This window comes from Xyrauchen texanus, chromosome 8 (genome assembly GCF_025860055.1).
Source record: "Xyrauchen texanus isolate HMW12.3.18 chromosome 8, RBS_HiC_50CHRs, whole genome shotgun sequence".
In the NCBI taxonomy this organism is placed as follows: Eukaryota; Metazoa; Chordata; class Actinopteri; order Cypriniformes; family Catostomidae; genus Xyrauchen; species Xyrauchen texanus.
Window position 1 is genome coordinate 7,969,275 of NC_068283.1, and position 24,322 is coordinate 7,993,596.

Consider the following 24,322-nt stretch of genomic DNA (forward strand, 5'->3'; position numbering starts at 1 on the left):
TGATGTAACCGGCACTGTTGTTTTGTCGCGCTGCTCAATAGAGATGATGAGAGGGTGTAAACGTCGTCATGATATCTTGCAGTCCAGATGAAATCAATCTGGGGTCCGGATCCGGAACGCGGTGACCTGCGTAGCGGGGGCAATAGCAACTTCATACAGTCAGAGGCTACGTTTCCACTAATGCGGAAGAAATCTGCACAAAGCCACTCCCAACACTTGGGAACCGCTTGCCCCGCGCTGCTGACAATTTTACAATCCACCTCGCGAGCTTGACGCTCGGCTTCCATAGGGAGGGATTGAAAGCGCTCGCTCACATTCGCTCACTACGCACCAGTGGAAACATACGATAAGAAAGCAAAATTGCTAGCGTTTTTAGCAACACGCATGTCTAGATGTAGAACACGGGCTAAATATAAAAAATTACTCAAAAGCTTATCATCGATATCATGGAGTTTTTTTATCACGATAAATATTTATATCGTTTTATCGCCCAGCCCTACAGGAGAGCATTGTCAGTTTACCCATGACTTAATTTTGATCAAAAGGAAAACATAACTAGGTTTTTTAAGAGCCGTTAATAATCATATCGCAGGTAAAATCGCAATCACAATATTTTTTTAAATATAGCATTAAGATGTTTCATCCAAATTCTTCAGCCCTAATTCACCATGTGACTGCATCTAACAATAATAAATTATTGTTGTAAATATCGGCAATAATTCTATTAGTGAGGTGATGATAATATTGTGCACCACTAAAAATAATTCCATTGCGATGTTCATAATGCTGCCAGCAAAATCATCATGGATATATGGTAAATATTTGATAGATCACCCAGCCAGCTCTAGTTTAGGTTAGGTAATAAGCAGCAAAAGCTTCTTCTTGATGCTACGGTATTTCAAATCTGATGGGAGTTTTGCTGACCTTTAAGGGTTAAAACACAGCAAATCACCTCAGATGGAATTTTTTTTTAAATGGCATTTTATACAGCACTAATCGCTGGCTATAGGGTAACTGGTGCAACATTTATTTCTATTATTGGAGGTCATGCCAACCACTGCTGAAAGATCTGCTTTAATGTATAAGCTAAGCCTTTGATATGGATCCTTGTCAGCTAATTGCACAAGTCAAAATACTGTGTTAGCAACACATACACAAACACATTTCTCTCTTTTATTTTATTTTATTTTTTTATCGCTTGTCTATGCCTCGCATCTCGACTGCATGCATTCGTCTTCTCTGTGTTTTACATGGATTATTGCATCAGTCTCTTACATCTGCTGATCAGGAACCCCATCGATCTCAAACCCTCGCAGCTCAAGAACAACCATAACAACAAGCAAATGCGGTAAGTCATGGCATCAGCTCATGTTATTTCTTCCTGCATTGCATGCCACATTGTATAGCTTCTTCCGTCAGCAGTGAGGGATTTACATGTGATAAATGTAAGGAATGAGTCAGGCTGATGGAGAAGGTTAATGAGTTGGAGACACGCATCCAGACGCTAGTGGTGGTCAGTGAGAAAGAGAAGCTTGTAGATACTGTTTTGGATGCGGTTAGTACAGCAAGCATCACGCACACTTTGGTTCCGGCTGTAGAGACCCTACAACAGGGCGTTTGTGTGACATCTCCGCGGCATACTCGCTCAGCAAAGCGACACCACTCTCTTGTTTCTTTTAGGGTTTCCAATCGATTCTCCCCACTCAGTGATGCACCCACTGAGAATCATGTTGAAAGAGCCTTAGTAACAGGTTATTCTATCGTAAGCAACATGGAAATAAGGGACTCCAGCCACTATTGCATATAATGCCTTTCGGGGGCTTGGGCATCTGACATCAGATTAAATTCACAAGTGCTGGCTAATGCTAAACATAGATTTTCTAAAATTTATATTCATGTCGCCACTAATGATGTCTGGCTTCGCCAGTTGGAGATCACTAAAGATAATGTTAAAAGGTTGCATAAATGATGTTAGACACTGTAATATGCTCTGGCCCCCTCCCTGCTCATCGTGGTGACCAGGTTTATAGTAGATTAATGTCACTGAACGGCTGGATGTCTGAGTGGTGTCCGGAGCAGAGTTTCCGCTAGAAAAAAATGGTGCCGGTCAAAGTGACCGGCAGAGGTTTCGTTTTACGGACATTTTGATGATATGCCGGTCAAATATATCGCCTCTTAATTAGTCAAGTTGAGGAAAACTGGAGGCAGTCTATGTAACTTAAAAAATGACATAATCAGGCCGTATAGAATGCAACATATTATTATTAGCTTAACTTTCAAATAGACGAAAAAAAAAAACATGAATGTCCGATTGGCGTCAATCAGCGCCAATTGTTTTTTTTACTGTGGTTTCACACACATTCACTTTTTGAAACATTGAGGCACGGATGTACCTAATACAAATAAATAAAACATCTCCAGTTAACTAGCAGATCATTCATTTAGTCCGTTATTAAATAAGAGATCTAGCGCTAAAATCTGTTGTTTTTTAAATCAAGCGAGCGCTCGTGTCCGCTGCTATCAGTTGTATAGACGACGCGCTGCGCGAGTTGCGCGAGTTGCGCAATCTTCACTAGGACGCGCGTTTCAATCTATCGCCGTTGCGGAGACTCTCTATTAATTCCGGTGAAATCACAAAATAAAATGCACACAAACGTGTCCCTGCTTGATATAGACTGTAACCATGCACTGATGAACATAGGCTATTCAGTTTTGATGATAGAGAAAAAAAACTGCACGAATGCACGGATTAGAAGCACTGATCTATCTATAATGAGATGTTCCTGATTCACCATCGTCTGGCCTCTGAAAAAAGCTTTTAAAGCTAGTCTGCCTGGGCCTGGCCATATTTGAAACGTCTCACTCAATCGTTCGTTGTTTAGGTCTATATTGCAGCCGTTTTAGGCGTGCGCTTTATTTGAAATGCAGCATGCGATGTTGTTTCATAACTTTCAAACGATAGAGCCTGTTCCTTTATAACATAGCAAGAGATCGGTGTATTTTTGCTTTATACATTTTAGGCTTATTCTCAAATTCAGATTGTGTTAGGGGGACGGGATTATTAGGCAATTTTAATCGGACAATTTGACCGGAGAGATTTAATTTTGTCGGACATTTAATTTTTTTACTGGCCAATGTCCGGTAATTACCGGACAACGGAAACCCTGGTCCGGAGAATAGTATAGGATTTATAGACAATTGGAAGAGCTTTTGGGGTAGACCTGACCTGCTAACTAGAGACTGACTCCATCCCTCCAGGGAAGGTGCCTCTCTCCTCTCTAGTAAATTGGCTCATAGTCTTAATAGTGATAGTATTTGACTAACTGGGGCCCAGGTCAGGAAGCAGACAAACTGGTTAATCCAAACGTCTGCTAGCTGCCTTGAGACATCACACATGTCAAATAAACTGCGACACATAAAGACTGTATCACCTAGATATCATAGAGACTGTCTGTTCCCCAAACTACCAAACACAAAACTCTCAATAAATCATTTACAAAATGTTTTGATTAAGTTCAAACTTGGGAAAAACACAAAAAATTAAGATAAACATCATATAAAGGTATGGCTACTAAACATTAGATCTCTTTCAACCAAAGCACTAATTGTAAATGAAATTATTACAGATCATAGTTTGTATGTTCTCTGTTTGACTGAAACCTGGCTTAAACCTTAGTTTAAATGAATCTACTCCCCCAGGTTATTGTTATAAACATGAGCCTCGTCTGAAGGGTAGATGAGGTGTTGCTACAATTTACAGTGTTACTCAGAAGACAGGATATAAGTTTAAGTCTTTTGAACTGATAATGCTTAATGAGACACCGTCAGATATAAATAAAAATAGACGTTAGATTTAAAGTCATATGGAGTTGATGTTAATACTATAGAAATTCTAAGGGAGAGCGATGACATCTCAAATCATTACCTCGTCTCTTGTTTACTGCGATCAGCTAATGTCACTCAATCTACACCATGCTATCATTCAGGTAATACTATTCTTTCAACCATTAAAGATTGCTTCAGTAATAATCTTCCAGAATTGTCTCACAGACTCCGTAAGACAAAATATCGAGAAGAAGTTGATGCTATAACAGAAAATATAAACACAGTCTCCTCTAGCTCTCTTGATAGTGTCGTCCCCCTTCAATTAAAGGAAATTAAAGGAAAAAAAAAGCCCCACACCATGGTACAATGATAACACTCATGCTCTCGAGAGCAGCTCAGAAAATTCAACGCAAGTGGAAGAATACAAAATTAGAGAGATTTCACGGTGCAAAGAAATACTGTGTCTGTAGCTACATTTCAGCATATTTGAGCAAACTCATAGAAAATAACCACAACAATCCTAGGTGTTTATTCAGTACTGTGGCTAAATTAGTTATAAAGAAGGACTAAAGCTTCGTCTGAACCAGATATTCTGTTGCAGCACAATAGTAATGACTTCACTGATAAAATAGAAATCATTAGAAATAAAATTGGAATTATGCAAGCAACTGTCACAGCACCTCAGAAAACAGTCTTTCATAATTTTCCACAACTTCAATCCTTTGCTGCCATAGGTAATGAAGAGCTAACAAGATGTCGGTGTTAGCTAGCTAGCCAGCATTATCTATAGCTGTTAGCTAAATTTGGTTGATGATGACAGTAGCGGTTTATAAAATAGACTGTACTTTATAAATATGTTGACAATTCAGTATTGATGTGATTCCATCACAACTGTCATTTTGATATATCGATGCACTGTTGTATTATAATTAGGGATGCACCGAAATTAAAATTCTGGGCCGAAACCGAATTTTACTTTTTTTTTTTTTTTTTTTTTTTACCTATTTAAGAAAAAAAAAATAATAATTTTGTGTATAATTGTATTAATTTTATACTTTTTCATTAATTTCATGAATTTAATGAATCTGAATTGAAAAACTACAAACCAATAAAATAAATCACACTTTTATTGAAAGTAACACACCAATATTGGACAAAAAATATATTAAAACATTATTAAATATTATTCTTCATTCAGTTCTGTAAAAATCTAATTTTACAGATTTTATTAACAATTATCCAAATAATGTAAAGTTTTAGAAAACTATTATATGCAAAACAACAGTAAAGTAATGAACTTAGCTAGCATCTTTGAAAAACAAAAAGGCAGAACACAGAATGGCAGAGGGCCTCTATTCCACTGATCTATATATAACTATAATATATAATTATATATATATGATCAGTGCTCTATTCTGTTTATGTAAACGTATGTACACTTTAAGTGAACATTATTGTGCAAAACAACAGTAATTGAACTAAATCCAACCTCAACTGTAAACGACTGATGTATCCTCAAGTGAAGAACAAGTGTAATGTAATTGCTATACACATCATATTGGACCGCTTTCTATTTAAGTACAAGTGACAGGTTTCTCTTCAAGAACAAAAGTTGCTAAACGTTCTGACCGTCTCTCCTGTCTGAAAGCTCATCAAGTACATGAGATGCTGCACTGAATAGTCTCTCACTCTCTGTGTTGGTGCTTGGGCAGATAAATACCTGTGCGCAATCCGCGCAAGCAAAGGAAAGCGGTCTTTGTTTATGCGACCGTAGTCAAGGGGATTGTCGCTTCTGGCGTAGTTCAGCTAGATACGCCTCAAGTTGTGGTGTAGCTGCGCTAGTTGTGACACTTTCCTGTAGAATCTCTTGCTGTACTCTGTATATATATATATCTTGAAAGTTCTGCTGAACAAACACTGCAGATCGCAAATGTGATGTCCTTATCAGAAACTTTGAAGAATTTCCACACCGCTGACATGATCGGCCTTTGTTTGGTAGCGCCGTGATAAGGGCTAGATCGATCCAGAGTGAAATCAGAGCACTGAGGGGCGGGGCGAGGAGGTATATATTTTCGGCTCATATTTTTGGCCTTTTTTCTCTTTCGGCCGAAAACCGAAAGTGCCATTTACGGCCGAAAATTTTCGGTGGCCGAAATTTCGGTGCATCCCTAATTATAATGATTTAATGTATATATTTTCTGTAAAACCAAGTTACGTTACACTAATGAATGGAGCTTCATTTCATGTGTTATTGTAGTTTAGCTCAATTTACACACATCAATCCTTATGGCACTATATTTCAAATGCTTTGCAGTTATGTAAGCTTACCTGTCCAATAAGAAAAACGCCAATTCTTGGTTGGTTTTGATCCCCAAAACCGAACAAAGGTCCCTCCAGGAATAAAATGCCCTGCTGATGTTCACTCTTGTTTTCGCTCGACCACGATCACATTCCCACTTAGCCAGACGGGATTCAGTAGATACATTTTTATTTTTTTGGCTTACTCTGAGATTGTGTAGTCGGTGTTGTGCTGGGAGCCGGGGGTTTACTGGATTCCATCTCAAAGATAATGTTACCTAGCGTTGCACTTTGTTGTCGCTTTTGAATAGCGGAAGAGAAGAAATGAGGCAAGGCTCTTGGGAGCACACATAAATGTCACATCTTTTGGATTTTCCCAGCAAAAGCGACCCCTGCTCCCTTCGCATGAAAATCAGTCTACAGGCTTTAATAGGCAACCTAGGAAGTCTGGGAAGGGCTAATTTTTTAAGTTGCGTTCAAGCCGTTCACATATTGGCAAAAATTTAAACCATTCACAAAATTGTTACATATTGCACCTTTAATTAACTTCATATATTTTTAATAAAAACTTTTTGTTTTTATTTCAATGAACAAGGCGTGTAAAAACTACCTATTTTTAAAACTACTAAATTATTACTGTGGAACCGTCAAGTTTATTATTATATAATTTTTTTCAGGATAAGATTTTTTAAGATAAATTGATATATTTCTGTCCTATTTACTTCACCCTAACTGGGGTTTCTATTTTGCAGTCGTGTTTATTTCACCTTCACCAGGAGCTTTTATTATGAAATGGAAAGAGCAATGTTTGTTTAACAGTTATGAGTTTCGATCTTGTGAACCACTGTCAAAATCTCCTTTACTGTTCCGCGTTTGTAGATTTGTATAATAACTTAATAGCGGTTACTCATGTTTGGAATTCCGCAAATGCTTGAACTAGCAGTACTTCACAATGCAGGTGAACTGCGCAAAAAACATGAGCCCATGAGCCCCGCCACCCCTGCGCGTGCACACAGATCATCATTGCATCGCCGGTTTATTCTGAAGCACACACAGAACATGTTTATCTGTCATTAATTGCAGCCTTTGGCAGTTAAATATTCAGATTTGATAAAATCTCCATTTTGACGTTATTTAGATTAATTATACAGACCTGAAGGATTGTGAAATTAGTCTACTGATGCACTTTATAAAACTTAATGGCCAAATAAAAGACTCATTAAAATGATTGAGATATTCATGATATTGTTCAATTTTACATCGTCAATAAAATAATTACGATTATATCGTGGTTATTCGATGTATCGCCCATTTCTACAGAGAAATTGTATATATGAACAATTTCTGTCAGCATTTAGGCCCCATCACAGTACAAAGACTGCACTTATCAGAGTTAAAAATGTATTGCTCTTATCATCTGATTGCGGCTGCATTTCACTTCTAGTGCTTTTAGATCTTAGTGCTGCCTTCAACACGATAGATCATGATTTTCTCTTGAATAGGCTGGAGAATTATGTTGGCATTTGTGGACTTGCATTAGCATGGTTTAGGTCCTATTTAGCAGACCAATACCACGTTGTCTATGTAAATGAGGAATTGTCAAACCAAGCAAATGTTAATTATGGAGTGCCACAGGGATCAGTTTTAGGGCCTCTTCTTTTCTCCTTATATATTCTTCCCCTGGGAGATATTATCAGGAATCGTGGAATACGTTTCCATTGATATGCCAACGATATCCAAATTGATATTTCTTCTAAACCTGACAAAATTTCACAATTATCCAAATTTGCAGAGTTTATCAATGATATCAAAGATTGGATGGCCATACATGTCCTTCTACTCAATTCCGACAAAACAGAGGTGCTAATTTTTGGACCAAAAACCTGTAAAAATAAGCAGCTAAAATATAATTTGACTCTCGATGGATGTACTGTTATGTCGTCTTTTACAGTGAATAACTTGGGTGTTATATTTGATACCAATCTGTCCTTTGATAATCTAATTTCCAATGTTTATAGAACAGCATTCTTCCACCTTAGACATATTGCTAATTTAAGAAACATGCTGTCCGTTCCAATGTATTCCTAATAAATAAACTTCAATTGGTTCAAAACGCAGCTGCCAGAGTGCGAAATATGATTCATATTCATTTTAAAATTCTGTTAACTACATACAAATCTTTGAATGGTCTAGCTCCACAGTACTTATGTGAACTTCTACCATGTTATATTTCATCACGTTCATTACGATCACAAGATTCTGGCCTGTTAATAGTTCCTAGAATATCAAAATCCACAAAAATAGGTAGATCGTTTTCCTATTTGGCTCCTAAACTATGGAATAGTCTCCCTAACACTGTTCGGGATGCAGACACACTCCGTTTAAGTCTAGACTAAAGACATATATTTTTAGCCAGGCATACACCTCATTTATCCATCAACTCACAATTAGGCTGCTTTAGTTAGGTCTGCTGGATCCAGAAACATTTCTCAGAAACATTTATCATAATCTATAACTGGCATCTACGCTAATAATATATTTGTTTCCCTTTCTCAACCTCAGGAATCATATCCCGATGTTATCAGTGCTGGCCAGATCCAACTCCGTTCCTGCTTAGTATCAGACTCCACTGCTTCGAGTCGTTGAGGGATGACGACAAACTACAGCTGGTGCTAGCCAGACATCCCTTCATTCTTTTGACTTTGGAGGATGCACTGATGCCAACTCCAACTGTAAGACATTGGATACTTCATATGCCATTGCCTGAACCTTGGATGGACCCCACCGCACCTCACTGAAATGACCTGCCGGTTGAACTGCGTTGCACTTCATTGATCTCTTTCTGCATCACCTTTGTTTATTGATAGATTACACTCTTGAAATGGAATACAAAGACTATCAGTTAATTGCCAACAAAAACCTTCATCAGCCAACTAATGAAGGACAATGGATCTATGTGATCTTCTGCAATTAATCCAGGATGGACTTCAAAAGACATCTTACAGTTCATAAAAAAAATATTTTTTTTAAACACTGGACCTTAACACCTAATTTTAAACCATGACTTGCACTGCACAAATAACTAATATTGCCATTATATGCCATGATGTTAGCCAGAGGGGAACTGGCCCCCACAGTGAGCCTGGTTTCTTCCAAGGTTATTTTTCTCCATTAAACAACATCTTATGGAGTTTTGAGTTCCTTGCCAAAGTCACCTTCAGCTTGCTCACTGGGGTTCTGAATACAGTTATTATTTAACTATTAAATTATTTATTATACACATTTTATCATATTTAATCAAACTACACAATGATGACTAAGACTTTATAGATATTACAGTTTAATTTTCTTTTAAACATGATTTTCTGTAAAGCTGCTTTGAAAAGATGTGTGTTGTGAAAAACGCTATACAAATAAAAATGACTTGACTCATGACATTGCTGGTCCAGCTCACCTGACCTCAGATCAGTGTTACTGACTCTCCTTCCTTGAGGGTCTTTTGCAACCAAATATACTGCCTGCTGTTGTGTCCCTTGGAGAGGTTTTTTTGTTTTGATGGGTGGAATGGAAAGCACTGTTAATGGCAGTGTGGTGACAGAACAGGTGCCGATGCTGATCCAGCCTTTCAACACTGATATCTGAAATGAGGTCAGACCCATCCATAGCAGAATGTTCAACAAATGGTTTAGCTGTGGACTGCTGAGAGATAAGTCTCATCCTATAATCCCCCAGAGAGAGAGAGAGAGAGCGAGAGAGATTAATTGAGAACAAATTGTCTTGGTTATCTTGATAAGGCCTTTTCACACCGAGCGTGAATACTCGTTGTAACATGATTAAATGGAAACAATGCATCCCTTATTTTGGACAGAGTGCAATATTCACCCTACGGCTGCGTAGATATTAGTTTTGGCCGGTTGGTGAAATAAACTTTTGGATCAGGTGTTGATTGATGCACAATTTGCTTTTGATCTGGTATGCAAACTATTCTCAGAGGCTGATGTGTGAATCGCTTGGGGTGAACTTGCATTGTTTTGTTGCAATGCTCTTGGTATGAATAGGCCTTTAGGCACTTGTCAGTCTCTTGATGGTGACCATACTAAGCAGATCAGTGTGGCCCATCTAATAAAAAAATATGCTGCATACTACACACAGGATCCATCGCCATATTATCACTCTGTTAACATTCCTGCTGTAACACATTGAGCTTTAATCAGGTGTTTGTGTTTGTTCAGGAGAGTCTGCTGGAGACGTGGATGTCTCTCTGACCATCTCGCTGCTTTTGTCTCTGGCGGTGTTAGTGGCTCTTGCCGTGTTGCTGCTTAACTGTGCGTCCTGCTGCAAAGAGCAAGTGATCAACTTTAAGGTGAGTGAAATGTCATCGTCTCTCTGTTTCAAAGTATCTGAAGTTACCATAGCAGGGTGGAAAATTAATATTTGCCCAACAGCCACACTGGCTGCTCACTGGCCAAGTTTTCCCCTGAATTCACACAGTGGCAAAAAAGTAAGTAAACCCTTTGAATATGGCTGCACGATAATGGTTAAAATGATAATCATGATTACAGGTGAAACTCGAAAAATTAGAATATCGTGCAAAAGTTCATTAATTTCAGTAATTCAACTTAAAAGGTGAAACTAATATATTATATAGACTCATTACAAGCAAAGTAAGATATTTCAAGCCTTTATTTGATATAATTTTGATGATTATGGCTTACAGCTTATGAAAACCCCAAATTCAGAATCTCAGAAAATTAGAATATTACATGAAATCAATAAAAAAAAAGGATTTTAAATACAGAAATGTCAGCCCTCTGAAAAGTATAATCATGCATATGTACTCAGTATTTTGTTTGGGCCCCTTTTGCATTAATTACTGCCTCAATGCGGCGTGGCATGGATGCTATCAGCCTGTGGCACTGCTGAGGTGTTATGGAAGACCAAGATGCTTCAATAGCGGCCTTCAGCTCTTCTGCATTGTTTGGTCTCATGTCTCTCATCTTTCTCTTGGCAATGCCCCATAGATTCTCTATGGGGTTCAGGTCAGGCGAGTTTGCTGGCCAATCAAGCACAGTAATACCATGGTCATTGAACCAGGTTTTGGTACTTTTGGCAGTGTGGGCAGGTGCCAAGTCCTGCTGGAAAATGAAGTCAGCATCTCCATAAAGCTTGTCTGCTGAAGGAAGCATGAAGTGCTCTAAAATGTCCCGGTAGACGGCTGCGTTGACTCTGGACTTAATAAAGCACAGTGGACCAACACCAGCCGATGACATGGCTCCCCAAACCAACACAGACTGTGGAAACTTCACACTGGACTTCAAGCATCTTGGATTGTGTGCCTCTCCATTCTTCCTCCAGCCTCTGGGACCTTGGTTTCCAAATGAGATGCAAAATTTGCTCTCATCAGAAAAGAGGACTTTGGACCACTGAGCAACAGACCAGTTATTTTTTTCTTTAGCCCAGGTAAGACGTTTCTGATGTTGTTTGTTGTTCAGGAGCGGCTTGACAAGAGGAATACGACATTTGAAGCCTCAGTCCACTCCTTGTGAAGCTCCCCCACACATTTGAATGGCCTTTTCCTGACAATCCTCTCCAGGCTACGGTCATCCCTGCTGCTTGTGCACCTTTTTCTTCCACACTTTTCCCTTCCACTTAACTTTCTATTAATGTGCTTTGATACAGCACTTTGAGAACATCCAACTTCTTTTGCAATTACCTTTCCCTCCTTGTGGAGGGTGTCAATGATGGTTTTCTGCACAACTGTCAGGTCAGCAGTCTTCCCCATGATTGTGAATTCAACTGAACCAGACTGAGAGACCATTTAAAGGCTCAGGAACCCTTTGCAGGTGTTTAGCTGATTAGAGTGTGACACTTTGAGCCTACATTACTGAACCTTTTCACAATATTCTAATTTTCTGAGATTCTGAATTTGGGGTTTTCATAAGCTGTAAGCCATAATCATCAAAATTATATCAAATAAAGGCTTGAAATATCTTACTTTGCTTGTAATGAGTCTATGTAATATATTAGTTTCACCTTTTAAGTTGAATTACTGAAATTAATGAACTTTTGCACGATATTCTAATTTTTCGAGTTTCACCTGTATTTTGCCAAAACGTTTTATCACAAATATTAATCACGGTTATTGAATTTTTTTTAATTATTTTCTTTTATTGCAGGGATGCACGATTTGGAAAAAAAAAGTTTCCACTGCATTGATATTTTTTTTCTTAAATAAAAAATACAATTACATTAAACAACAGCTCTCATATTGAAAAAGGCAGGAACGGATTATGACTTGCAAAGGCCCTGGGGCCAATTATCTCCAAGGGCCCACCTCCACCAAATAGTTGATGAGCAGGGGGGGGTGGTTCGTTGTTCATTCCCAAAAGTGTTTTCAAGCAGGGGGGGTGACCAAACTAGATTGCACAGCCTTAAAGCCCTGGGCACCCCCGGGCTGTCAAGGGCCCCCTGGTAGTCAAGAGCCCCTGGGCACTGGCCCCATTGGCCCAGTCGGTAATCCATCCCTGGAACAAGGTGTTAAAACTACAAAGACCAAAAATTTATTCATGTTTTGCCCATGCTTAAGTTCTCTTTAAAGATTATTTACTTTAATTATTATTATTATTATTATTATTGCAATAAACATAAGTAATATATTTCTTTATTAATTTAGCAGGTGGGAATGCTATATCGTCTCAAGCCTTTGATGTATAAAACTGAAAAAATGTGTGTGTGTGTGTGTTGTTTCTGTTGACAACGGTTTTGGCAGGCTTCGGTGCTCAATCCAAACATGGTGAAATGCTCTTATCTCCTCCTCGACCCACAAACCCCTGGTGCCATGGGTTTACTTAAAAATTTTTAGACACTTGTTATGGCCAAACATAACTGAAATTACGCAAATGTCCAATGAGGTAAATCTGGAGCGCTTTTTAGCGCATTCAACACATGTCAGCAACGCACACATTCCAGACAGAACTCGGAGCACTACTGTTCTGTATATAATAATGAGAGCACGAGATGGAATTCATGGCTTTTAAGCACTGAACCGACAGAGTTGTTGAATGATTGGTCTCAGAACAGTTTGAAAATCATCAGATTTTCATCGTACCTCCATATACACTCTCCGAAGGCAGCACATTCCAGTTCCAATGCGAACCTCGTATCAATCATAGCAACGCACATGTGAAACATACTCGTAAACATCTGCGGTTCTGTATGTCAATGCGTGCTCAACTGAAAAAGTGATTGATCAGTTGCGAGCTTCTAAAGAGAGCTGTTTGGTCAGGTTTGGTAAAAATTTACTTCAAATTCTCTTGTGATTTGACCTATCATCTGTAGGCACAGCAATCATAAAAATGAGCAACAATTTGGAACTTTACCTGGCTGATAATTTCTGTTTGCTAGCTCACTAATATTGCAGACGACTATGCTTAATTAACAGTGACAGGCAGAAATCGTGATCACGATTAAAATACGATTACTTATGCAGCCCTACCTTTGGAATTAGCTGGTTTTCTGCATTAATAAATTGTTCTCATCTTCCAAAAACTCACACAGTGTTCTTTTATTTTTTTGGTGATTTAATATTTTTTTAATGAATCATCTATTAAACAATGTAAAGCAAAGCATATACAAACAGAATCAATATTTAACCCTCACAATTGGCCCCCACCCCCAATCCCCAGACTGACCCCCAACAACACCTCCGTGGCCACGTAATTATAGACACAAAACAAAAATATATACTGTATATAAAAATCACACACATCCACGTACACCTCTTTCTCCTCTGTCCCTCCCCGAGAGCCCTCCAAAAAAGCCAGATACTTGCCCCATTTCTCCACATCCATCCATCCATCTTCAACCGCTTATCCGAAGTCGGGTCGCGGGGGCAGCTGCTCCAGCAGGGGGCCCCAAACTTCCCTATCCCGAGCCACCTCCCTAGGGAGGCGGCCAGGGGGCAACCTTACCAGATGCCCAAACCACCTCAACTGACTCCTTTCAATGCAAAGGAGCAGCGGCTCTACTCCGAGCTCCTCACGGATGACTGAGCTCCTCACCCTATCTCTAAGGGAGAAGCCCGCCACCCTTCTGAGGAAGCCCATTTCGGCCGCTTGTACTCGCGACCTAGTTCTTTCGGTCATGACCCAACCTTCATGACCATAAGTGAGGGTAGGAACAAAAATTGATCGGTAGATCGAGAGCTTTGCCTTTCGGCTCAGCTCTCTTTTCGTGACAACGGTGCGATAGAGCGAGTGCAATACCGCCCCTGCTGCCCCGACTCTCTGGCCAACCTCCGCTCCATTGTCCCTCACTCGTGAACAAGACCCCGAGGTACTTGAACTCCTTCACTTGGGGCAAAACCTCATTCCCTACCTGGAGTACGCACTCCATCGGTTTCCTGCTGAGAACCATGGCCTCAGATTTAGAGGTGCTAATCCTCATCCCAGCTGCTTCACACTCGACTGCCAAGCGATCCAGTGAGAGCTGAAGGTCACGGACCGATGATGACATGAAGACAACATCATCTGCAAAAAGCAGCGATGAGATCCCCAGCCCACCGAACCGCACACCTTCCCCACCCGACTACGCCTCGATATCCTGTCCATGAATATCACAAACAGGATTGGTGACAAAGCGCAGCCTTGGCGGAGACCAACCCCACATGGAATGAACTTCGACTTTGTGCCGAGGACCCGGACACAGCCCTCGCTTTGGACGTACAGGGATTGGATCAGCCCTAAGAAGGACCCCCCACCCCGTACTCCCGCAGCACCTCCCACAGTCTCTCCGGGGGACCCGGTCATACGCCTTCTCCAGATCCACAAAACACATGTAGACCGGATGGGCATACTCCCAGGCCCCCTCCAGGATCCTTGCGAGAGTAAAGATCTGGTCCGTCGTTCCACGGCCAGGGCGAAAACCGCATTGTTCCTCTTCAATCTGAGGTTCGACAATCGGCCAAACCCTCCTCTCCAGCACCTTGGAGTAAACTTTACCAGGGAGGCTGAGAAGTGTGATACCCCTGTAGTTGGCACACACTCTCTGATCCCCCTTTTGAAGAGGGAACCACCACCCCGTTCTGCCACTCCTTATGCACTGTCCCAGATTTCCACGCTAATGTTGAAGAGGCGTGTCATCCATGACACCCCTCCACATCCAGAGCTTTCAGCATTTCTGGTCGGATCTCATCAATCCCGGGGCTTTGCCACTGCGGAGTTGTTTGACTACCTCAGTGACCTCCCCAGGGAAATAGAATCTGATCCCCATCATCCTCCGGCTCTGCCTCTACCATAGAGGGCGTGTTGGGATTTAGGAGTTCTTCAAAGTGTTCCTTCCACCGCCCAATAACCTCCTCGGTTGAGGTCAACAGCGTCCCATCTTTGCTGTATACAGCTTGAATGGTTCCCCGTTTCCCCTCCTAAGGTGGCGGACGGTTTTCCAGAAGCATTTTGGTGCGGACCGAAAGTCCTTCTCCATGGCTTCTCGAACTTTTCCCACACCCACTGCTTTGCCTCCCTCACGGCCGAGGCCGCAGCCCTTCGGGCCTGTCGGTACCTTGCAACTGCCTCCGGAGACCTCCGGGACAACAAATCCGGAAGGCCTCTTTCTTCAGTCGGACGGCTTCCCTGACCACCAGTGTCCACCACGGTGTTCGAGGGTTACCACCCCTTGCGGCACCTAAAACCTTGAGGCCGCAGCTCTCCACCGCGGCTCGGCAATGGAAGCTTTGAACATTGCCCACTCGGTTCAATGTCCCCAACCTCCGCGGGGATGCCTGAAAAGCTCCGCCGGAGGTGTGAGTTGAAGATCTCGCGGACAGGGACCTCCTCCAAGCGTTCCCAGTTCACCCGCACTACTCGCTTGGGCTTCCCAGGTCTGTCCAGAGTCTTTCCCCACCCCTGACCCAACTCACCACCAGATGGTGATCGGTTGACAGCTCTGCCCCTCTCTTTACCCGAGTGTCCAAAACATATGGCCTCAGATCCGACGACACGATTACAAAATCGATCATCGACCTTCGGCCTAGGGTGCTCTGGTACCACGTACACTTATGAGCATCCTTATGTTCGAACATGGTGTTTGTTATAGATAATCCATGACTAGCACAGAAATCCAATAACAAACATCCACTTGAGTTCAGATCAGGGAGGCCGTTCCTCCCAATCACGCCTTTCCAGGTGTCCCTGTCATTTCCCACGTGTGCGTTGAAGTCACCCAGCATCACTATGGAGTCCCCTACTGGGGCCCTATTCAGGACTCCATTCAGGGTCTCCAAGAAGGCCGAATACTCTGAACTGCTGTTCGGTGCATATGCACAGACAACGGTCAGAGTTTCCCCCCCCACAACCCGTAGGCATAGGGAGGCGACCCTCTCGTCCACCGGGGTAAACTCCAACGTAGTGGCGCTCAGCCGGGGACTCGTGAGTATCCCCACACCCGCCCGTCGCCTCACACCCTGGGAAACTCCAGAGAAGAATAGAGTCCATCTCCTATCCAGGAGTACGGATCCAGAGCCAAAACTGTGCGTCGATGTAAGCCCCACCAGATCCAACTGGTAACGCTCCACCTCCCTCACTTGTTCCGGCTCCTTCCCCCCCAGTGAGGTGACATTCCACGTCCCCAGAGCAAGCCTTTGCTGCCCGGGTCTGGTCTGTCGAGGCCCAAGGCCTTCACTGCCGCCCATATGGCAGCGCACCCGACTCCTGCGGTTCCTCCAATGGGTGGTGGGCCCAAGGGATGTAGAGGGGGGTTCCACGTTGCTTCTTCGGGCTGTGCCCGGCCAGGCTCCGTGACAAGCCCGGCCACCAGGCGCTCGCCGATGAGCCCTCCATCTGGGCCTGGCTCCAGACAGGGGCCCCGGGCTTCCTCCGGGCAGGGTAACTCCTCCTCTTGCCGTTTTATCCATGAGTCATTTTGCCACAAACAATTCTAAATTCCCCAGTCTTCTGGATGCCCCCTCTTCAAAAGCTGTCACCCTACCCATCTCCAAACACCACTCCTGAAATGGGGACACTCCAGCCGACTTCCAACCTGTTCAAATGACCTATCTGACAATCATAATGCTAGTTAGGGCCCAGTTTTTTATGTGCTTGTTCTCCATCTGGGGCAAAATAAAATTTGAGAGCCCAATACCTCACACATAAAACTCTGAATCCTCAACCAAAATTCTTGGATCTTAACACATCCCGAAAAGACATGCTTTGTGTCTCCATCTTCTGATTGGCATCGCCAGCAGGTGGGTGTGTCTTTGTGACCAGGTCTATACAATCTAGAGGGTTTCAATAGAATCAATGTAAAATCTTAAATTGCATCAGACGCACCCTTGCATCTCTATACGTTGACTTGATGCTTTTTAGAATCCTAGCCCACACTCCCTCCTCCAATACCAAGTTTAAATCTTTCTCCCATAATCACTTAAGAGAAGTTGAAGCTCAGTCACCCAGACTCTGAATTAACGGAGTAATACACTGATACCTCCTGACCTTTTCCAAAGGCAGTAATCAAAGGCAGAGTGTCTGCCGCTTTAGGGGGCTGTGTTCTACTCCCAAAAATAGTACAGAGCAAGTGGCGCAGCTATATATACTTATAGAATTGAGATCTGGGAATCCCAAAATGTTGAATCAAATGTTCAAAAGATCTCAATACTCCACTCTCATACTGGTGTATTAACCCCCCCTCATAATCCAGTATGTCCAGCAGAAAGGGGACTTAGTAATACATAGTTTAGGGTTCAGCCATAAGCTCGAGGCAACATTTAGATAAATATCCAAATTAAAAACTCTGGACACTTTTGTCCATACCGAGTGCAAATGCGAAGAAGAGCCAGAATAAACCTATGATCAAGAATTGTTGCTTTACATAAAGCTGGAAAGGGTTACAAGGTTGTCTCGAAGACTTAGATTTCCATCTGATCTATATGTATAAGAGAATTCATTACCTTACTTAATTGTTTAGTTAACATTTTTGACATTTTTTACATCTAGCCGGATCAGGGAAATTGGACGGTAACTTTTACACTCTCTTGGAACATTGTCCTTTTTAAGAATCAGACTGATCCGGCTTGTGTCATGGTTGGTGGAAGCTTTCCATTCTTTAATGATTCTGTATAAACTTCTAACAAAAGTGTAGCCAATTCTGTAGTGTAAGATCTAAAAAAAAAAAAAAAAATCAGCTGCAAAACTATCTGGCCCTGCAGTCTTGCATGTAGGTGTAAGGCCTTAATTACCTTGTCAAGCTCCTCCAAGGTTATCTCAGAGTCAAGAGAATGTTTTTGCTCAGTCGTCAAATTAGGGAGTTCAAATTGTTCCACAAATTTCCTAAAATCTTCATCGGTAGATAAATACGTGGAACTATAAAGATCAAGGCATTATTACTATCAATGGCCAAGGTAAAATGTTCACCACCAGCAGATTTCACTGAGGGAATGTTGGAAAGAAGCGTCTTCCTTTGTGGTGTCCTACCATGGACACCATGCCTGTTTAATGTTTTCCATATTGTAGACTCATGAACAGAGATGTTAACCAGTTCAGATGATTCTTTCTAGTCTTAAGCTGTCAACTTAGTGTTCTTTTTTACCTCATTGAGCATTTTGCAGTGTGGCCTTTGAATCATCATGGCTGGATGGCCACTTCTAGGTAGAGTACTAAATTGTTGACTTTACAAAATCATCTCCATTTATATAAAATGTAGACAGATGAATATCTAAGCTCTTCGAGATAACCTTGTAACCCTTTCCAGCTTTATGTATTGATCATAGGCCTTCTGAGATATTTTTTCAGCAGGTTCATCTTGTGAATAGCAAACTCAAAATGTCTGAGTGCTTTTTGTATGTGGAAGTAGCCCAAACCCACATCTCCAAATTTCATTTAATTAATTGGATGCCAGGTTGGCCAACTCCTTATCCAAATTTATATATACATCAATACAGGTCATTGGGTTCACATACATTTTCTTGCCACTTTATATTAAATAACTATCTACATGCAACTAAAAATGCACCAAAACCTTTTTATATGTACCTAAAAAGAACCCAATTCTCTTTACACTGCATTTCAAATGTGTCCCTTCAAGTGTACCTCGTAGCTTTTCATTTTCTTCATTTCTTGTCACAAGTCAGTTTGAGATGTTGCACTGGCCACCTGCCGCTGGGACCCACATTTTGGTGGGGCTGGGTGTTAAAGTCCCTGTTAAGCACTGCTTACTTTACACTGTTGGCGTATTTCCTAATGAAACATGAATTTGGGGCGGGTCTTGTTGAACGGCTCGAGCCATTTAAAAAAAATAGTCATTAAGCGCAGTCATACAGACAAACACACATTCCTCTGTCCACGTGCTGTTGTTAGAGAGTGAAACTGATTGATCTCAACCTAGTTTGGCTGCTTTTCCTCTGAATTGAGATCTGAACAGTGATCAAACTGACCCTGTTACAAACAAAAACAGCACATCACGGACTTCACTAATGATGAGGCAGGTGCTGTTGTGCAACTCATGAAGATGAATCAGAAACAAGCAAATAAAACATTACAACATGTCAATGTTTTGAATCACACTACACTACACTACAATATTTATCATGATGTACATCCCAAGAAACCTCTGAAAAACAGCTGCATTAAATACAGTTGAAGTCAGAAGTTTACATACGCTTCGGTTGAAGTCATTAAAACACATTTTTTAACCACTCCTCAGATATTTATATTAGCTAACTATACAACTTTGGCAAGTTGTTTAGGACATCTACCTTGTGCATGACACAAGTAATTTTTCCAACAATTGTTTTCACACAGATTGTTTCACTTTTACATCACTTTATATATCACAATTCTAGTGGGTCAGAAGTTTACATACACTAGGTTAACTGTGCATTTAAGCAGCTTGGAAAATTAAAATATTACTAATTAGAGTCAATTGGAGGTGCACCTGTGGATGTATTTTAAGGCCTACCTTCAAACTCGGTGCCTCTTTGCTTGACACCATTGGAGAATCAAAAGAAATCAGCCAAGACCTCAGGAAAATAATTGTGGACTTCATCAATCTGGTTCATACTTGGGAGCAATTTCCAAATGCCTGAAGATACCACGTTCATCTGTATAAACAATAGTACTCAAGTATAAACACCATGGGACCACGCAGCCGTCATACCACTCAGGAAGAAGACGCATTCTGTCTCCTAGAGATGAACATAGTTTGGGGTGAAAAGTGCAAATCAATCCCAGAACAACAGCAAAGGACCTTGAGAAAATGCTGGAGGAACAGAAGGAAAAGTATCTATATTCACAGTAAAACGAGTCCTATATCGACATAACCTGAAAGGCTGCTCCGCAAGGAAGAAGACACTGCTCCAAAACAGCCATAAAAAAGCCAGACTACAGTTTGCAAGTGCACATGGGGACAAAGATCTTACTATTTGGAGAAATGCCCTCTGGTGTGATGAAACAAAAATTTAACTATTTGGCCATAATGACTATCGCTATGTTTAGAGGAAAAAGGGTGAGGCTTGCAAGCCGAAGAACACCATTCCAAACGTGAAGCATGGGGGTGGCAGCATCATGTTGTGGGGGTGCTTTGCTGCAGGAGGGACTGGTGCACTTAACAAAATAGATGGCATCATGAGGAAGGAAAATTATGTGGATATATTGAAGCAAAATCTCAAGACCTCAGCTAGGAAATTAATGCTCTGTTGCAAAAAGGCCTTCCATATGGATAATGAACACAAGAATAACCTCAAAGTTGTGGCAAAATGGCTTAAGGACAACAAAATCAAGCTATTGGAGTGGTCATCACAAAGCCCTGACCTCAATCTGATTTTGTGGGTAGAACTGAAAAAGCATCTGTGAGCAAGGAGGCCTTCAAACCTGACTCAGTTACACCAGTTCTGTCTGGAGGAATAGACCAAATTCCAGCAACTTATTGTGAGAAGCTTGTGGAAGGCTCCCCAACACATTTGACCATTTGACAAACATGAAACATATGTCTAAATAAATCTTAAATGTCTACTTTTAAATAAAACAATTTAAATGTAAAACCAATATTCTCCTGCAATGTAATCTGTATGAAACAAAGCAATGTACAGTTTCTCCTGGCTCAGCTAATTATCCGTAATGTGATCACATCCACCAGCAGAGGGCGCTATTCATATGGTAATGTGCTGAGACGATCAAATCAAATGGTAAACGCCCCCGACTGTGCCTTAAAAACAACAAGTTCATTCACTTTTCTGTGCATTTGGAAGACGACATGATACACAAGTGAGAAAGCTCCTGGATAGTGAGGAAGAGTTCACGTTTTCCTCAGAAGAAGAGCGGGACTCCGATGAACATTTGCATTTTGAAGAGAGACTTGATCCAGCCGAGGATACAATTTCGGACGAATAAGTCATTTGGTTTTCATTTGTTTACATGCTATTTTATATAAACATGTACATATTTTACTAGTGGGACTGTTTCCAGACATGCCAGCCAGAATTCAGAGTATTGAAGTATGTCCTAATAGGCAAGTTTTAGTTACATTTAAATGTTTTTTTCAGCTAAAGCAGGTATTTAAATTGTATGCTGTATGATATAAATATGATATAAAATTATATGACAGTTTAGATTATATTTTATCTAGTATTTATGCTGCTTCATTATCATTAACAAAGCTTGTGCTTGCAGATATTTGTTCAGGTTAATTGAGTAAAATGCACTTTAAATATGCCAATATTAGAAAATCAGCATATTATAATGATTTCTGAAGGATCATGTGTTCAGCTTTGATCACAAATTGCATTTTACAATATATTTAAATAGAAAACTTTTAAATTGTAAAAAGAGTATTTTGGATCAAATAAATCCAGTCTTGGTGAGCAGAAGAGACTTTTAAATGGTAATGTAGGTCTAAAACTTTCAAGTTAAGTCTTTATGTAAAGAAAATGTTTAGTCAGATTAATTCTTTTAACTTAAAACTTGATTTTGATCATTAAGTCTCCTCATTCATTCTCTTTCTGTCACATTCCTCATTGATAGGCCCAGGTGAGGGGTCTTTGGCTCCTCAGGTGTGAATCACCTCAATATTCTTGATAGTTCACGCCTCCTCGCATATGACCTTTCTAACACTAAAAGTGTTGTTTTGTATGAATGAGTGATCAGGATGGTTTTCACATCATTTTGTAGCAAAACGTCTAGGTTACGTATGTAACCTCCGTTCCCCGATGGAGGGAACGAGACGTTGTGTCAGAGAAGCGACACTAGGGGTCTCTCTCGAGCGCCGATATTCACCTCTGAACTATGAAAAAAGGCCAATGAGAGTTGGCAACCAGTATCCCGCCCCCGGACATACGGGTATTTAAGCGGCGCAAATACGGGAGTTCATTCAGGATTTTTCTGAGGAGCCGGAAATGGTCCGGCCACAACAGTGGCTCGGCTCAGCGACGTGGCAGGGGAGACACAACGTCTCGTTCCCTCCATCGGGGAACAGAGGTTACATATGTAACCTAGACGTTCCCCTTCTGTCGATCTCTCCACGTTGTGTCAGAGAAGCGACACTAGGGGTCCACTTATAAAAGTGCCATGCGCTGAGCCATGTACGTGAATTGCTGATACAGGAGCGAGCAGGTATTCTTACGTGCAGGATGACCAACTGTATCAGGCTGCACGTACCCTTCCCCAATGGCCCATTTAAGCCATCAGGATTCCTTATCGTAACAGGCCAAGCCTGGCCGGGCCTCTTTTCTCTCTATGTTTCTCGCATAGAGCAACTAAGGCCGGGGCTCTTACACGCATTGAGGGAAGGGGGTCTTAGCCCTTATTCAGGGTGGAGAAGACCCTGCGGAGGCCATGCCTACCCGAGAGGGGAGGCAAGTTTAAGTGGCAAAACCATCAGAGGCCTGACTTAGGGCCTATGTGGAAAAGTTGGTGCGGTGGTGGATCCAGCCTCATAGAGGGGGGAACATACAGCACGGCAACCGAGGCAGCCGTGACTGCCTAAGGGAAACACGGAGTCCGCTCAGCCAGAGGGACAGAACCATGGTGTTACACACAGGGGGAGTCCGAAGGAGGCCTTACCTGTGGAGCACCTATACCAGTACAGGGTAGCTTGCGGTACCCGCAGTGGCTTGGGTCGGCGAGTTCCTCCGCTGAACTGCGACCCACGAGTCCTAGGGAGGAATCAACCAGTGTCCCAAACCTGAGATCTCCTGGGAATGAAGGCGCACTATTTCCCCTGGTTAGGGGGAAGGGCGCTAGGTGCAAGCGATTCACCCAGTCAGATCGTGGGCGTGCTACCGAGTTCTACGGGCTCGGTACCTGAGAAAACACGGGACGATACTGACTCAACTCGGAGATTGTAGAATCTCGCAAAAGTGTTAGGTGTTGCCCAGCCCGCTGCTCTACAAATGTCTGCTAGGGCAGTGCCCCTAGCCAGTGCCCATGAGGACGCAACACTCCTGGTCGAGTGGGCTCGGACCCGCAAGGGGGGGGCACGGCCTGGGTGTGATAAGCCAGGGAAATGGCATCGACAACCCAGTGGGCGAGTCTCTGCTTGGAGACAGCGTTCCCTTTCTGCTGTCCCCCAAAGCAGACGAAGAGCTGCTCAGAGCGTCTGGTGCTCTGTGTGCGGTCCAGATAAATACACAAAGCACGTACTGGACACAGCAGTGAAAGGGCTGGGTCTGCCTCCTCCCGGGGCAGCGCTTGCAGGTTCACCACCTGATCCCTGAAGGGTGTGGTAGGAACCTTGGGCACGAAAGTGTCTGCCGGACCGAACTCCAGGCAAGCGTCGCTAACAGAGAACGCATGCAGGTCCCCGACCCTCTTGATGGAAGCGAGCGCGATCAGCAGGGCGGTCTTGAGAGAGAGGGCCCTGAGTCCAACTGAGTCAAGCGGCTCGAAGGGGGGCTCTGGAGTCCCGTAAGGACGACCGCGAGATCCCAGGAGGGGAACAGGTTAGGCCGGGAGGGAGTTATCCTCCGGGCACCTTTTAGGAACCTGACGATTAAGTCGTGCTTACCAAGAGACTTGCCGTCTACCGTGTCGTGGTGGGCCGCGATAGCGGCGACATAGACCTTGAGGGTGGAGGGGGGCAGCCTCCTCTTCAGCCTCTCCTGAAGAAACACGAGCACTGACCTAACTGCGCACTTCTGTGGGTCTTCGGCTCGGGAAGAACACCAGTCCGCGAACAGGCGCCACTTTAGAGCGTAAAGATGCCTGGTAGAGGGGGC

General features: G+C 42.3%; 1 protein-coding gene across 1 annotated transcript in view; it reads left to right on the plus strand.

Moving 5' to 3' along the window:
* LOC127647878 (serine/threonine-protein kinase LMTK2-like) overlaps nucleotides 1–24,322 on the plus strand; it is an 84,392-nt gene that overhangs the window by 26,998 nt on the left and 33,072 nt on the right. The window contains exon 2 of the mRNA XM_052132394.1: nucleotides 10,356–10,486. Coding sequence (XP_051988354.1) covers nucleotides 10,356–10,486 — 131 coding nt within the window. The remainder of the gene's footprint in view (nucleotides 1–10,355; nucleotides 10,487–24,322) is intronic.